Source organism: Streptopelia decaocto (genome assembly GCF_964273445.1).
Source record: "Streptopelia decaocto genome assembly, chromosome: 11".
Lineage (NCBI taxonomy): Eukaryota > Metazoa > Chordata > Aves > Columbiformes > Columbidae > Streptopelia > Streptopelia decaocto.
The window spans coordinates 10,009,122-10,026,497 of record NC_138666.1 but is presented as its reverse complement, the minus strand read 5'-3'; the positions used below and the strand labels follow the sequence as shown (position 1 = coordinate 10,026,497).

General features: G+C 39.0%; 1 protein-coding gene and 1 long non-coding RNA gene across 4 annotated transcripts in view; one reads left to right on the top strand and one right to left on the bottom strand.

Moving 5' to 3' along the window:
- Window positions 1-17,376, bottom strand: part of LOC309444564 — a 92,226-nt gene that overhangs the window by 29,044 nt on the left and 45,806 nt on the right. Inside the window, exon 2 of the long non-coding RNA XR_014185081.1 lies at window positions 6,345-6,477. This is a non-coding gene — a long non-coding RNA (uncharacterized lncRNA). The remainder of the gene's footprint in view (window positions 1-6,344; window positions 6,478-17,376) is intronic.
- Window positions 1-17,376, top strand: part of CDYL2 (chromodomain Y like 2) — a 59,880-nt gene that overhangs the window by 35,509 nt on the left and 6,995 nt on the right. For 2 of the 3 annotated variants that reach the window (XM_082062494.1, XM_082062496.1), the window contains exons 3-5: window positions 4,638-4,855; window positions 11,803-11,975; window positions 16,570-16,780. In XM_082062494.1, coding sequence (XP_081918620.1) covers window positions 4,638-4,855; window positions 11,803-11,975; window positions 16,570-16,780 — 602 coding nt within the window. Of the gene's footprint in view, window positions 1-4,637; window positions 4,856-11,802; window positions 11,976-16,569; window positions 16,781-17,376 lie in introns of those variants that run through there. The other variant, XM_082062495.1, reaches the window with a different exon arrangement.

Sequence of the window (17,376 nt, the reverse complement as noted above, 5' to 3'; positions counted from 1 at the left end):
ATTTCACAGCTAAGTGGAAGAGCATACGTAAAATGTATATAGACATTTTAAGTTGGCCTTGAAGCCTAGATTTGGAAAGCTCAAAAATTCACCACAATTTGAAAACCCAGCGGTAGGCCCAGCTCTGCTACCAGCGTTGGCCTGCGGTTGAGGCCTCCAAAACCCATCAACTTGAACCAGTGTTCTTTCATATATACCAAGGTTCAACTACCAGCATGTCAAGCCAAGAAATACAATGAGTAATTTATATCCTATAACTAATCAGAAAACACCTATTCTGTTTGTCTGTGGTATCCAAGTTATGTTGAAACAAATAATAGCTATTGGAAAACTAATTTTTGTTGACTCCTTGAATGGACTTCCACCAGTGTGTTTGGTTTTGTGTACCACATTTGTACCACTTGGGTACAAATGTTTCCTGCTCAACCTATAGATAAAACTCTCACCAGTAAGCTATTTACCCCAGAAAGATGGCTGTATTCATACAGATGTATGTACAAAATCATTTATGCACCCTAGTAAAGGCCTGGAACCTTGCTGAAGTTGGGACGCACCTTTCTTATCCAAACCTCTTTCCTACCTTCTACACATCCCATAATAAGGAGAGCAGAGTCATCTTAACTGTCAGCTTTCTAAGGGTTTGCAAATTGGAAAATGTTGACAAACTCTGCAGGAGAACATCCACTGATGCTCCCTAGGAGCTAACAGTACCGTTCTTTCGGTTGATATTAGTTGTCTTCTGTTACCACATTTCTGTTTCTCTCCAGATATTGTAATTGAGAGTGATTGTTTTGTCAAGTTTCTTGACAGCATCAAAAAATATCCCCTTTTAATTTTCTCTTTCCCTTTTCTACATTGCTCTATTTCTGTACCATCTGCTGAAGGGTTTTTGCTTGTCATGTATCACTAACCACTGTTTTTCTCCATTACAAAAATCTTTGTATTCTTATGGTGCCCTTAATTTAAATACTCTCTGTGAACTTAGTCACTGCTTCCTCTTGCTGTTTTAGCTTGTTCTGTTTTATTTATTCTGGAGCAATACTGGCAGTAAAAGACAACCAAATATGTTTGCTTTCTCAGTTTGGATAAAAACTCATTGCTTTTAGATATCTTACAGATGCTCCCTTAGTTGGAGAAGTCTGAAACTATTAGTAAATTATCAACAGAGCACTGCTTTTAAGTATGTACAGTATTTACCATTACCCACAAGAAAGACGGAAAGGAGACACAGAAAAGCTATTGGGAGGACTGAGGAATGCCAAGCCCTCTTGCCAGAGAGAGTAAGGAGCATGGTTTCTTTCACCTAGAAAAATTAAAGCCCTGGCTCCACGCTCCTTTCCATTCAGCACCGCTGCATGCTGCTGGCGAAAGGAACGGCCTAGCCCTCCATCCCTTCATATCCTGATCGTTATTCCCATCCCGCTCCCTGTTTTAGAACTCCTGAGGCCACAAGGTGAACCTCGTCTGTTTGAAAACAAACCACAGTTTTGCAGGGTGAGTTACCAGCCAGAACAGTTCACAGTAACGTGACCCACCTGCCTGGAGTTCCAGCACAAGGACTATACGGAGGGTGGTGGCACAGAGGCCGCACCACTAAACTCACTGCGATGAAATGCTGAGATATATCTGAAAATAACGGCAGCTCGAGGTGTTCTCTGCCAGTGGAGGGAGATGGCAAGATCCAAGTCCTCTGAAGTGTTGAGTGATATGAGGCTCATTGTGATCTTTTCTCTTTCCTCTTCTACTCTTTGCCTCATCTTTTTAGACTATAAATTTCTAACGTGTTTTCTGCAATGCCCAGTGTAATGGAGCCCCAGTCTCGGTCTCAGTCTCAATCTGGAGTCTTCAAGCACTTTCTAGTACCAACCGTAGCATCAGTAACATCATTACATGTTACCCCCTTTGACAGGAGCGGAGTAGCAGAGAAGAGACAGGGACAGGCAACTCAAATGAAGAGGATTACAAGCATAAAAGAGGCTCCAGTTAGGAGAGGGGGAGGCTGAGGGTGAATATGATCAAAGTTTACAAAATCATCAAGGTCTCAGATGAAGTAAATGCAGAACTGTTGTTCACAAAATCCCTCAATAGCAGAACTAGGGACCACTCACTGAAACTGGTAGAACATCAGATAAAAGCACAACAGATGAAAGAAAATTCTTCTCTCTGTAGTGGCTACACAACTTTGCAAACTCATACCACAGGAGGCTGTGGAGACAGACAGCATCAACAGGCTCAAAAGGGGATTAGAGAAATCCAAGAAAAAGTCCACAAGTAAATATTGAAGGAAACTGGAAGGATGAATCCCCTTATGTTGCTATACAACACTTAGGGATGACACCAGGGGAAAGGACCACAGAAAGTGGCCGAGCTTGCATTTTCTCCTTAAATAGCATCCTTCCTGCTGTTCCTGGAGGAGGATTACTAGATGCACCAGTGGTACCTGAAGTTCCCTTAAAGAATATTGAAACTTCTAAATATCAGTGTGGTTTAGGTATTCTGTAAGTTCTACTGCTGATTAAAAACAAGGTAATAATTAAACTCCCACTAAAGGAAGGAATATATCCTGCTGTTCTGTTTTCTCTTTGTACTTAGACTGAGCATCAAATACTAGCAAGCCAGTAAACCACATTCAGAAGTAACTAAAGCTTCCTTAGTTTGCTAAGGAAGTTCCTTAGATTGCTTTGAGAATGCCTCTTTTTTCCTATGGCACAGTCATTTTTCATCCTGACGGAGGAAGGTGCTGTTACCCTGTGTGCATGGAGCAGGTGCCAACTATTAACATGCATGCAGGGACAGCCTGGAGGCTTTGGTGGCTCCAGAGCAAAGCCTCGGTACCTCCAGCACATCCGTGCGATAGACGTGGTCCATTGTCCCGCTTTCACTTGAGTGTTGTCTTTGGATTTTGCTGATCATTTCCTCCAGTTTATAAGATTAAGCAAGATTACAGGGATACACAGTATGCACTGAAACAACAATTTACTCACTATGTGGTGTTCTGTTAATCACCCATTATTGGAAATGACACTTCTCCGTTTATGCTTCTCTCATATTTAATTTAGATCTTTCCTCTGGTTAAATTTCTGTCAGCTGGCGTGCAGATAGTTAAAATATTTTATAAGATCTATAGTTTCTTACTCATATATTTAATTTACGAACTGAATATATTACTCAAACAAAGAAGAATACAACAAAAAATCAAAATAAAATCATTACTGTGAGGCTTTTTGTTGAGCTGGATTATTTGTGTGAATTAATCTTCTAGCATTCACTTACCATCTGTATTTAAAACAGATGTGGCATATTCTTCAACACTAGGTAGATCATCAGTACAGTTAGTCTGACACATCTTCCATTGAGTGGTCATTTTTGCCTCTTATTTTATAAGTTCTTTACACTTTTGGGGGAGATTTCACATCTTAGTAGCTTATTGCTGAGTGAAGCAACATAGTAAGGATTGAATAGATAAAAAAGCAATATTTAAACATCTGCCTCAGTCAAATAATTAATTTGTTTCAGCATATTATTCCCAACGCTATTAGTTTTCCATTAGTAATTTCACAAGTTGACTTTTGTTTGTAAGAATAGATGTCAAAATATATGCAGTAGCAAAACCTTATGAAAAAGAAGAAAGATGCCATACGAAATTATTCATCACTTTTAAAATTCAAGCACATGGTGATTTCTACACTTGTGGATAATTCTTGTCAAGAAAACAAATTTCAAATTCTGCTGGCTTCAAATGATTTTTCTTCAAATTGATGATCTAATATAATTTGTCCATGTTTGCACTGCACTAGTTAAATCCTTTATTCAGCATCATATAGGTGATACTTTAGATGGTATCTCTTAGCTCCGTTACCTTCATAAACACTGAGTTGAACCATGGTAATCCAAAAGGAGGGTAAGTGATTTGGGTTTAGAGAGCGAACTCTCATGAATTCACCATCCAATTTACTGGCTGCCTATTTGACACCAGAAGCTGGAACAGGTCATCTTTGGCAGGAGTAAAAAATGGAACAAAGGTGTTTTCATTCAGCTCGCTCTTGGCCTTTCTTAACTATGGTGTATTGTGGGCTCATGTCTATTTAAACAAAAAACAGATTTGGAAGCTATTTCAATGAACAGAGCAGCTTTAATCTCTGTTCCTCAACAACCTGTCTCTGCCTTACTTTTAATAGCAATAGTGTGAAACATCTGTAATTAGGAATATTGCATAAAAGTCTTGTAAAGGTATTTTCAACATTCCAGCTCAGCATTGTTACCAATATTCACCTATTGCCTATTACCGAGGAACTGCAAACATAAGCAAAGTAATAGTTGACAGTTCATACACAGTGTCAGAATAATCTCCCTTTTTAAAGTGACGTACTATTTCTCTCATTTGTTTAAGGAGGAACGATATCTTTCCTGTCATGGTTCCCTTTTTTCTCCTAATGCTGGGTACCTTCCAAGAAGTGCTGCATGTTGGAATATAGAATAATAACAATGGCTTGAGGCCACATTTGACTAGCCAGGCATATTTTTGATTTATCAAAGGCTATTGCAAATACCAAGCTATGTTTAAGCGAATAGAAAGTATCACTCCATTTCTTTGAAGGTATAGACATAATTCTGCTTTGATTCTTTCCATCTGAAAGGTTCTTCTCTGGCCAATGGAAACTTGAATCTACACAGCACTGTGAAAAGGAAACTAGATGGGGAGAAAGATTATGTCTTCGATAAGAGACTAAGATACAGCGTGCGTCAAAACGAAAGTAACTGCCGCTTCAGGGACATTGTAGTCCGGAAAGAAGACGGTTTCACACATATTTTGCTGTCGAGTCAGACTTCAGATAACAATGCACTGACCCCAGAGGTAAGCACGTAGCCGTAAAAGCCAGAAAAGCCATCCTAATGTGTATGTTATCTTGGAAACGTTGCACTGGAACTGGATTTTATGTATTTTTTTTTCCTAATTGATTATCTTAGGAAAGAAATATGGAGTTCAGATATATCTTTTTCATGCTTGGGATTCCTATCAAAAAGAATGTGAAGGAAATTAATTTTTAGCTTACATGTCTGAAACAAAAAATTAGAAGTAAAGAAAGGAATGGTAGAGTCAGTATTTCCAGCCTGGAGTTGTGTGAAGCAGTTTTTCACATGTTCAAGTTACTGATATTTACTATCCTTAGGAGAAATCTGGTCTCTTTTCACTTTACTAATTTAAATAGTGCTGCAGTTGTTGCATACAGAGAATTTCAGGCTATATCCTGAGACAGTAATTTTAAAATTATACCTTGATCCCTAATAGCTTTTTCTCTGAATCACTTCATGAGTCTTTATTTATGAAATCTGAACCAATTAGGGCCTCTATTCTCAGCTGAATTTCATAAAGTTGTACAACATATAAATGATATTAATGAATTCCCTTGTTCCAAACATTATGCACTTCAGGTCAGACTTGGACTTGTAGCTTGTACTACACCTGTATACATATATGGTACATATATATTGTACATATATGGGTCACTGCAGGGCTGAGCAGCTTTTCCTTCCCCTCCCTGTGACCCCAGCACAGCGGACGGTGATGCCCAGCGGTACCTGCCCCATGTCAGAACAAAAGGGGCATCAGTACCTGCGGGCACCAGGGTGCGCGTCCTGGAGAGCAGAGCCAGCAGGTCGAGGGGGGTGATTTTGCCCCTCTCCTGTGCTCTGGTGAGACTCCACCTGCAGTGCTGAATCCACCTCTGGGGTCTCCAGCATAAGACAGACATGGACCTGTTGGTGTGAGTCCAGAGGACGCCACAAAAATAATCAGAGGGCTGGAGCACATCTGCTATGAGGACAGGTTGAGAGTTGGGGTCATTCAGCCTAGAGAAGAGAAGGCTCCAGGGAGACCTTATAGCAGCCTCCTAATATCTAAAAGGGACCTACAGGAAAGCTGGAGAGGGACTTTTTACAAGGGCACGTAGTGACAGGACAAGGGGTAATGGCTTTAAACTGAGAGTAGATTTAGATTAGACATAAGGAAGAAATTCTTCCCCACGAGGGTGATGAGAGGCCCTGGCACAGGCTGCCCAGGGAAGCTGTGGGTGCCCCATCCCTGGAGTGTTCCAGGCCAGGCTGGACGGGGCTCTGAGCAACCTGGTCCAGTGGAAAGTGTCCCTGACAGGGCAGGGGGGTGGAAACAGCTGATCTCAAAGGTCCCTTCCAACCCAAACCATTCTGTGATTCTATGAAATCCATCATTCCATCCATGTATTAATCACCACCAACTGACACTGCAGGTAATTTAAACGAAGAGCTCAAGGGCTTGAAAAAGTGGGAAATCAAGGCCATACAATGTTCAGGCTGAACAGACGTACCTTTCCATTGCTGGCTGTGCTGTTCCACATCAGCGTTCAAATGCTCTAACTAGTGAATTAATTCAGGCTCTTCAGATCTGCCAAACCAATCCGTTTCATTCTTCAAAAATTTTCAATATGCCAGTAGCCCACCCTGTGTAAGAAGAGATGATAAGTATATAATAATCCTCTTCTTGCATCACTGGCATAGATTATTTCTAGAACCTTTATTAAAGCTCACTCGAAAACCATTAAATACATTTTTGAAAAATACCTTACAGACCAGGAATTAATCAAGGTAATGAGTTCTCCACGTTGAGATTGTCTGTTTAAAACTCATCCAGGCTGAGAGCAATTGAAAGCCCTCGCCCTCTGAAGGCGCTCGCTGGCGAACACCAAACAGCTGCTTTCTATTGGCCCAGGATGCAGCCCAGGACCATTCCCACCACAAAACCCAGCACCTCCAGTATTGGCAATTCCACATCCTCGCTGGCAATTACAGCAAAAATCCAAAGCGCTGAAAGGAGGAATATGTTGATTGCCTTGTCCCCGCAGTTTGTCACCCATAGCCCTAGGTGAGACAAGCTGACAGAGTGTTTTAGGGACGCTGACAACATTTACAGTTCTGATGCTTTTTATTACCAGTGAAAATAGAATGTACAAACACAAAATTCCTACAAAACGAAGAAAGTGTGTTTCATTTTGTCAAAAGAAACACTAACGTCAACGTTTATTAGACATTCAGTAAATTATGTTTTCAAAATAGTGAATGATTAATTAACTCAGAGCAGGTCTACTTGGTGTGGTTAAAATAGTGGTCTGGTTATTCTCGACCTTCTATGTTAGGAAAAAAAAGAAAAGGTGTGTACTGCCCACAGTCATTATAAAATTAAGCTTATATAAAATCACTCTCACTCCTAAACAACCAGCCCTGCTTCCCTTTGTGCTTTATCTTCAGATGAAATTTGGTAGTTTTGCTCAACCACTGGCCTCTGCTATTTATGCTAACTTAATTAAAATAACAAAGAACTTATTTATACCAAAAAAAAAAAAGGGAAGAAAAAGAAAAGCGTAGAGAAGTCTACATGAATCTTCATCATATGGTTTTGGGAACCACATCACACCTGTGGGTGTGTGCAGGTGATTTTAGTATGAAATGCGCCGATGCTCCTTCCAGCAGCATTTGCACTGATTGAACTTGGCTCAGTGCCACTCTAGTAATGGAGTTTTTTCTACAAAAATGTTGAGGGCACTATAGAAATTCTTTCTTACGTTTTACAAGGCCTTATAAAACTTCCAAGCCAGTGTCATGAAACGGCACAGCTTGGTTTTATTTCAGTGGCTTAGGCTTGGTACTTTAAAATTCATTTCTAAAATAGATATGTAAAATATTTCAACATTAGAAATTCCATCAAGGCATTTTGTCTCATGGGTCTTTTGCTGCTTCTGAAGTTGGTTCTCCAATGATGATATTGCGATTTTAACTCGGCACTTCTCAAGGATCCAAATGCTGTGTCAAACTTAAGATGAAATGGATCCATCTGCTGTTTTTACTTTAAACTGTTAATAGAGCTGGGAATGAATATTCCCCTGAATTAAAAGCAAAACATACCCTAAACAGCTAATGTTTCCATTGAAGATAGAACTACCTCAGGTACACTTCTCATACAAAAGAACTGAGTTTCAAATTTCTAGCCATGAGAATTACAGTGTTTGAAGTTCTCCCAGCTGCATTTTGCAGCGCTGGTTTGCCTTCCCTTTTCCATAATTACAACCCTTCCTGACTTTAAAAAAAAAAAAAGAGAAGGGGGGAAAAAAAAAAGTAAGAAAAAAAAAAAGAGGCAGGTACAAGTTTACTGTTACCTGTATTTTTGCTCTCATACAAAGAAATGGTAAGTTTTGGCCAGGACTTCTGCCTGAAACCACCATATAGGTTCCTAAGTCCTTTATTTATCAAACAGAAAGGACTCCAAATGTTTTTGCACAAAGAGTCAGTAAGGAACACAAAGTGTATTTGTGTAAAGTGGTGAAATAGTGGAAGAGGTTCTAAGAACAACTGAAGGTCTTCAAGGTTTTGGTTTACTGTAATATTTACAGAATATTTACCTTTAAGAATATCAACAGTGAATCCTTAGAGATTCAAAGAAGTTCACCTTCTAAACTAGTACATCTGTTTATATGAACAAGAGACTTCTGTTCAATATACTTTGTGTAATTATGGTGATAAATTTCCAGCTCTCTGATTTCCCCGGCATGTAAGCAATATTAAAACGCAAAGGGCACCAAATGCCTTTTAAAATTTCCTGTGTCCAGTGAAAGGCATTAAAATAAGCTCTTAGAAGTTTAATGAACTTTTTAAACATTTTATGGTTTTTCGCTATATAAGGTGTCCTGTTAAAGAAATAACCAGCTTATTTTCTTGACAGGATTAAAAACAATAAGCAACTTTTGAAAAAGTGATAATTTTATTATATATTTGACTTCCAATAAAACAGTAAGTGAAGCTTTAGGCCCGGTCTAAATTTATAATCTGATAGATTATCATACTGGCCCATACTGTTTTGTAAATACTTCCTCAAAATGTTAATCCAATGCATTAGAACAGGAATACTGTCCCCACGATTGAAAGTTACCTGAAAGACCATGAAAAAACTAATTTAAAAAAGCATGGAACTGGAGAATACTGCTATGAAGCTCTGCAAATAGTAATATTAGGTCTTGTCCACTACAGAAAGTAAAATGGACAAATGCTGTAGTTATGCCAAGATGAGAGAAGGTTTAAGGAGTACAGAAGAGAGAAAAACAATATGGAATCTGACAAAGAAATGTAAATAAAGACACGTAGTATCCCTATATTTCCATTAAATGGAAGTTTGTACCCAAAACAAGACAGCAGTCTTGACCTAAGATTATGTTGTTGGCAATACTGCAGTTTAATATGCAGTTCTGCAACCCCACAGACGAGCCATCTTCTTGTCTTTATTTTATTGTTAGTAGCTTTCCTATAACCCTATAAACATCTGCAGAGAAATCCTCACATGCAGATGATTGGTGAGGAAACCCCGGTGACAAAGTGACCATGGGACAGCACCAGCCAAGGCATCGTGCACAAAACAAGCGAGTTGGAACTGACTTGGCTGGCACTGGTGTATTCCAGTGAGCCTCCGAGCACCTTTTGATGGTAAAGCTAATGACAAGCTTATAGATATTTTTTTTAAAAAGTACTTTTTGGAGCCTGAAAACACCAATACATTATGGTTTCCTGGTTTCTGATATGGTTTTGCTAGAAACTAGTGGAGCGGTGGAACTCAGTTTCCACTCTTGCTCAAAAATACCATCCAAGATGCTGTCAAAGCCTTCCCATTTTCAACTATATCGGAGAAGCTAATTCCTAATAATGAACTTTTAGTATCACCCTTTCCAAAACATCGAAAAAACAGTGATAGCACAATATTGGTTTTTCCTACAAGTAGTATAATCGCTGCTCAAAAATTCAGTATATTTTTAGATGGCTTTAGCCATCCACATCAATGAGGGGCAAGATGAAAGAGCCAGTTTTGTAAGGGTAATGATGCGTTTGAGGGACAGCAGTGGTGACATCCAAGAGCTGGTACATACACAAATAGCACTGGAGGAAGGAGAACAGTGAGGAAATCTGCTGAATGGAGCATCCTATCGTGGCACCATATTTAAAGCATTGCACATAAAAATGTTTGAGTGGTGTTCTCTGATATTACTTATACATCCTCCCTAAGAAAGAGCAGATTTTGAGAACACTTGAAGTAAACTAGTAGCACAATCTGGCATTCACATGGAACTAGGAAAATAAAAATATGTTGTTGGTTTTTCTTCTTTTAAATCTACCACCTTCTAAAGTTTCTTTTTTAACTTTGAATGGAGGTTTTAGGTGGCTTTTTCCCTTGTTTCCCCTTTACAAAATGCATGGGTTTGCTGTGCTTTTACCAGCTGAGGGCTGAGACGGCCCCTGAGACTCTGCGAATAAACAGTTCTTGTAAAATCACTGATGACATTTTTGTACCTGCACAAGAATTTCAAATATGCTTCCAAATTCTGCAGCTCTTAATTACTTCACTTCCACCCACTGTCACATCCTCGGTATTACAGGCGCTTTGAAGTGCACATGTAAAAATGAAGCATCCCAAAGTTCACCACCTGCTTCTCCTGTCCCAGTCTCAGGAATAATCATTTTTACACAGGTACCACCGCACGGTGTGGTTTGAATATACGAGTTCAAGCTTGGGCTCACAAGCCTCAGGATTTCTAATAAAATGCTGCCTAGAATGGTATAAAAAAAACTCTGTGTTCAGGGACAGTTCTTAAATAAGGGACTTCAGAGAGGTACAGAATTTTTGGAAAGCAGTGAACAAAAGTAACCCCAAGCTTAAAATCTTTTGTGTGTGTGTGTCACGTGGAAACTATGTTTAATCCCCCAACCACACTTTCCTGTCTTATAGCTAAGTTTACACTAACAGCAAATCTTCCAGTGCAAAAGAGAAAAACTGGACTCAACAAGACCCTGTGTATGTGAAGTACTTGGACACATGAGTATGTTTAAGCACAGAAAGTGTCCCACTAGATGAAATCATGGCCTGACTTCAGGAGCAGCAAATCACTAAATAGAAGAATCTCAAATGGCCAAATCACTTCTAGCTCACAGCTACGCTGAATTGTGACCAAACAAGTTGCCCATCAGAAGTTTATGAAATAATCTTTCCTTTTAAAAATCATTAGAAAACCAATTCTGCTCAGATGAAAGGCCATTTTCTTACAATATCAGCAGCTCAGTTCTGTACAGATTTTGATTAAGTTTGATTTATGGTGTAATTAATATCTTGATCCAGTTGTAAATCAGCGTATAAAAATGTCTCTCAAGTGGCTTTTTTTGCTCTAATTTCTGTAGACTTTAACAGCATCACTGACCACTGAAAAATGAATAATAGATTTGTCATGTGGATGTATACGATGTCTTCTTGTCCTGCCTTGCTCTGGTTCAAGTCATATAAACCAAAATAATTGAAGAACTGAAAAGTGGGTTTTACACATTTTGGTTACAACCTGTTGAGGTGAACAGGCTATTGTTGTGATAACTTTGTTCCAGAGGACACAGTGATGTACACAGAATATACACTATGAAAATTAAAAAGTGATATTTGGAATTAGTAAATTGCAATCAAATAGCTTAAGCTAGCTAGAATTTCCCACAGAATAAGCAAAGAACAGCCAAGTTCTAAAAACTCTTTGAATAAGCATCTACAAAGCACTTCCAAATACAAAATACTTTGTAAACTCAGAGTGTTTTCATTCTAAGTATATTAAAATTATATAAATATTTATCATTGATGTAAGTATTAATAGTGCCGAAAATTTAAGTCGCTCAAAATCAATAAGGTTTGTAAATGTAGGGCAATGATATTGCAACGGCATGCATGTCGAATTGTTTACTTTTCTTTATCCACAGATCATGAAGGAAGTTCGGAGAGCATTGTGCAATGCATCAGCTGATGACAGTAAACTCTTACTTCTCAGCGCAGTGGGAAGTGTATTCTGTAGTGGCCTAGATTACTCATATTTAATTGGCAGGTTATCCAATGACAGAAGAAAGGAAAGCACTAGGATTGCAGAAGCTATAAGGTGACCCAAGCTTACCTATGATCTCTAAATTATGAAATGCAGTGTGTGATTATAAAGATATTTATCAGGTCCAAACATGTTGTATATGTAAATGTTGATTGCATTCTAATTATAGTCCTACAAATTTGTTTAGTAAGAAGAACCTTGGACCTTTCCGTATGAGAAAAGAAAGCACATTTATTCCAGTGCTAATATCCATAGGGATTATTTTATTCCACTTCTCTGTATTTAATATTTCAAATCATTCCTCCAAATTCAAATACAACTTTGTTGTTGTTTTTCCAAATTGGCTGTTGGTTCATGTTCTGAAGTGGTTCCTGAAAGGCAGATATTTTACTTGTTTTAATGTTCGTCATTTTAATGATTTTCAGTACAAATGGGAATCCATGGTTTACTCATACTCTGTTAGAACAGCAATCTGCCACTGTATTTCAGAACCTTATTAGAAGGGTCTCCATTCTTTTTCTTAAACTTGAACTATTTAATATACATGTAAATATAGTTTTATTTTCATAACTAAAATGCGACTTTCCTTATGTATATCACATTACCTTAATAGAAATCCAGGGTTTATAACATGCAGTCTACGAATCAATCTGCACAATACATCACCAAATATTTCCATTTTTCACAAGTTATACTTCATACATATTTGGCAGATCTTCCAGTATAAATCACCATTACTCCACTAAACCAATGGTATTTCACCAGTGTGCACCAGTAGAGGGTTTGGCCCCTTTTTTTCCCCCACTCCCTACAAATAAATATTATTCTTCTGAGAGCTTCAAAGCTTTATGCAGCAATTCTATGAAGGAATATTAAAGGATTTGTTTTACAACAAATCTATATTTCGGATATGTTGGTATAACAGAAGATCAGGTTTATTTGTTACATGACGTATTAACCACCAATTATCTTGGTTACAACTACTGCAGATCAGTTTGGATTCTCCGTTTGATACTTCTGAAATTCTCAAAGTAGTAATTATTTTGAAAGAATTTAAAATGTACTTCTTAACAATAATAATTTATGACCTGTTTTTAAGACGCTGGCTATGCTTGAGTATCATGTAGTGATATTTTAAAAAAGAAAAACCCATTGAAGGGCACATCCTATTTTATACTTTTTTTTAACATGAGGGATCTTTAATAATGTGGAACCAAAAACAACGCGAGGGAAGAAAATGACTATTCTTGTTTGAAAACACAGGCACACTCACATTCCATTAGAAGCTACAAATTTAATATGATTCATGTAAATATTGTGTAAATAGGTATTGTTATATATGTATACATTTAACATACATCTAATATACAGCCATACTTATCAATTCAACATCTAAATGAGTATAAGCCAGACTGTGATACTCAGTTTTTCCATCCCTGGACTCAGAGAACACTCTTGAAACACTGGTACAATGTACTGCTTCTTCTCAAGACTGTCGGTTTCAGGCCCACTGGAAACAGATTTTTATTATACTTCTTGAAACAATAGACTACATTTTCCATTTAGCACTCTCTGTGCTTTCTGCGAACAAAGGACTCAACCCATGGAAAATATACTGTAATAAGAGCAGAAAAAAAAGTACACTTCTCTTTTTGAGTGGTTAGGATGTCCTAAAACACATGAACGGATTTCTGCCTCCACTGCTTTGCATCGAGTTAGACTTGTATCAAAATGAAATTACTATCTTGATTACCGTGTTTCCACTTTATATAGTGTGCATCTCCTATACTGATCACAAGTTAAAACTGAAGGTGAAATACCCACCGAATCTCATCTCACGTGAATGATTTCTTCCTTTGGCCCCTGTCCCTTGGGGCTTGCAGCTCAGAGGTGTGCGGCACCGCCGCTTCCTTGGGTGCTGACCACAGATCCATCACCTAAGCTGCCGTCATCTGCCATGTGTCCGGCATTGTGCTATCAGAGCAGGGAAGGGGCAGACAGACAGACAGACTGCCTTGCAGCTGTGGCCTATAGAGCCCTGCAATCGGATGACGCACTGGAAGGCACTGGCATTCCCAGCACCAGGCTCCCTTGTCACATCATCAGTTGGGCATAGTTACGTGACCCAATACGTAAAATTCTGGGTGTGCTCAGAAGAAAGCAAAGGACGACTTGCTTAACTTCTTTATACCCTTTGATGCACTTAAGAGCCCTGACCTGCAGCAAGACCTCTGCAATGATGCCGAGGTATCTGAGCATCCCAAAGTGTACTCAATGGTCAGCTTCCCGGATATCCTCTTGCAAACCCAAAAGTCTTCTGCATGTGACGTTTTTCCTGTCTTTGAGCTTCTGGCTCTGCTGTGGAACAACAGTTACAATTATAAGTCCTTTTCAAAGACTGCCTTGAATTGAAACAAGGATCTTCTACCCAAGAAACTACATGCATGAACTTACAGTTCGGAGACATGGAAACATCCCGGGTTCTGGGTACAAAGACAACTCGCTGAAACAAAAGATGTTCCAAACAGGGAACACGGACAAGTGGAGTGCTGGACATTGCAACTTCTGTAGACCAAATGCAGGCATTTGTTACTCTGATAATCTCCCAATATTTCAGCCTTCCACTGCATTCCATAGGTGTCATGTTTCATACCCATCCATTGTACCATCCTTTCCTCATGGCAGAGGCTCATTGTGTCTTCTCAATGTCCTGTTCTCATCTTTCCCTATCTCCAGGTCCTCCCTTCCTTGCTCACTCATATGAAGGTTCCACATTTCCTTCAGCCCTTCCCCTCCATTACTGTGTTCTGCTTTGTTCTTCCTCCCCATCATCCAACCACTTTCTCTCCACATCCCTAGTTGCTTTTCCATATTCACTCCAGTCCCATTTATCACCACATGCCTCCTGCTTTTCTCCACAACACTCTCTTCTTCTGCCTCCACATGATCCCCAGACCTGCTGCCACCATTCACCCACAGTTTTTTATTTTCCCTATCATTCGTCACATCCCTCTTCCCATCTTGGAAGGTTTACTGCCTTAACTACTAAGTTTCTCAAAACTCTGGAATTAATCAGGTGCAGTGATCCACAGTCATTACTCAACCGTAAACAAGAGAAGAAATAACGAGATAAGGGAACGGCATTTCTTCTGCAAACAAAAATGAATCACAACTCTCCTTAACCACGCTAATCCTCGAGAAAGAAATGGTCTTGAACAGACAAATAGGGCATTCCTGATTTCACTCTCTTTGTCTTGCCTCCAATCTTCTGTTTTATTACTCACTGTGTGAACAGAGCTGCATCAATTCCCACAAGTCACTATTTTCCTGTGGTCAAAAATCCACTCTTACTAGATGGCCTGAAAACCAGACCTCATTCCTTGAACATTTAATACTGGGTCACCTCAAACTCTTCGTTTTCATTTAAAATATAGCCAATGCCCCTGCACTTCAGCCCAATAAAATACTTATCTTCAGTACATTTTCCATTTTTGCCAAATGGTCCCTCTGACCCGCAAGGCACAGCTCCTGTTCTCAGATAGAGAAGGTCTTTCTGACCTCAGGGAGAAAGTTGCAACTCATCAAAGGGCGTGTTTGACAGAATGTTCTTTCCTAAAATCTGTCAGCAAAGCTGCACTCTGGATCTAATAAATACCCAGTGCAGAAACAGAATCTCATCTTTTGTTTTTAATTTGATTTCTAAATTTCTCTTTTCTAAAGTAATTGAGCATCTCTTTTGCCTCCATATACCTGCTGTGCACTGAGCTGCTGGAGCCTGTAATTTGCCCACAATTACACTCATGCTTTTCCCTAATTGGTGTACAGGCTGTTCCATTCAACAGATGTCTTTCTGCAGTTGCTGGTAGGTAACATTTAAAATACCTCCTCGTTACACAGAATTTAACATGTTCTTGTTCATTCATCCAGACGAATCCGATCACATTTACGTCCCCTTTATTTCCCATCACTTCACATTTGTAGGCAGGCAGGGGCATCTACTTTGTTATGTCTTTGCCAAAGATGTTTGCAATGAAGATCCAACAGATCACTCACCAAATTCTTTCCCTGTTCAAACATTTCTCTCTCTCTCCTTTGTGAGTCTTGTTCTCTCCACTGGTGTGCCATAAACATTCCCTGTCTCCCAATCCATTGATGGGACTTGCAGCAACCTTTGCATAGGATCTTAAGAGAACTTTTTGAAATAATTCAATATTCCCTAATCCACCTGGGAGTTTCCTGTCTTTCACACTACAATATGTCCATCAGTTTAGCCAAACCAGATCATCAGAGTCCATTGTGGAACAAACTGAGATGAGCTGTGTGTAACTCATGAGTTACTGGTCCAGAAGTAAAACTAAACCCAAGCAAACCATTTGCAAAAAGTACAAGAGTCAGTTCATATACAACATATACAAAACTATTTAATATCCCAGGTCCTCAGAAAGCTTAAATAACTAAATATAAGCAAAATTTTCCATGTGCAAACTAGAAAGCATCTTGCAATTCTGACCTCATAAAACTGGGCCATGGCATTTTGTTTTGTTCATCTGTGGTTCTGATTTGTTTTCAGATTAAGTACTTTAAGCTTGGGTATTTATCTAAGTGTAACTTCTGTATTCAAGATCTTTCTTTCATTTTTTTATTTTAGGGATTTTGTAAAAGCTTTTATTCAATTTAAGAAGCCAATTGTGGTTGCTATCAACGGCCCTGCTCTTGGGTTAGGAGCTTCTATTTTACCCCTGTGCGATATCGTGTGGGCAAGTGAGAAGGCATGGTTTCAGACACCATACGCAACAATCCGACTCACTCCGGCTGGCTGCTCGTCATATACATTCCCACAAATTCTGGGTGTTGCACTGGTAAGGTTTTCCACCTCAAATTGCCGAAGAACCTTTCTTAAATTCATGCTCTTCTTTCTCCCTTTAAAAAGTAAAACAGAAAACAACTGTTTCTCTTGATCGTCATGAATGCAAATGAAATCTGTGGGAAGTTCATGTAATCCCTACCAATTTCTTATCACAAAATGACCTCAGAATTCAATATATTACACATGCTGCGTACAGAAAAGGTTGAACACAGATTGAAGAAGCAAAGGTTGTCAAGATCATGGTAGGAAAGCGAAGAAATGCATTAGCAGAATAATGTTGCAGAGCACTTGTCTATATTGTGTTAGGATTGTGCAGTAACAGAGCAAGATACTGCTCTCCTATCTCTAAAGACAATCCATAATGATTCCAGTAAGGTTACTTAGTTTTTACCAGTATAACAAAGCAGAGTTTGCCCCACAAAATATTTCATACTAAGTTCCATGACTCTTGACACAGTGTCGCTGTATCACTGACAGTTACTCTGGTAAAATTAGTGATACAGATTCATCATGCATGCCAGCACATTTCCCTTAAATGAAACCCATGCTGTGCTCTGGCCACCTGCATGATCCTTAAATAGCTACCCA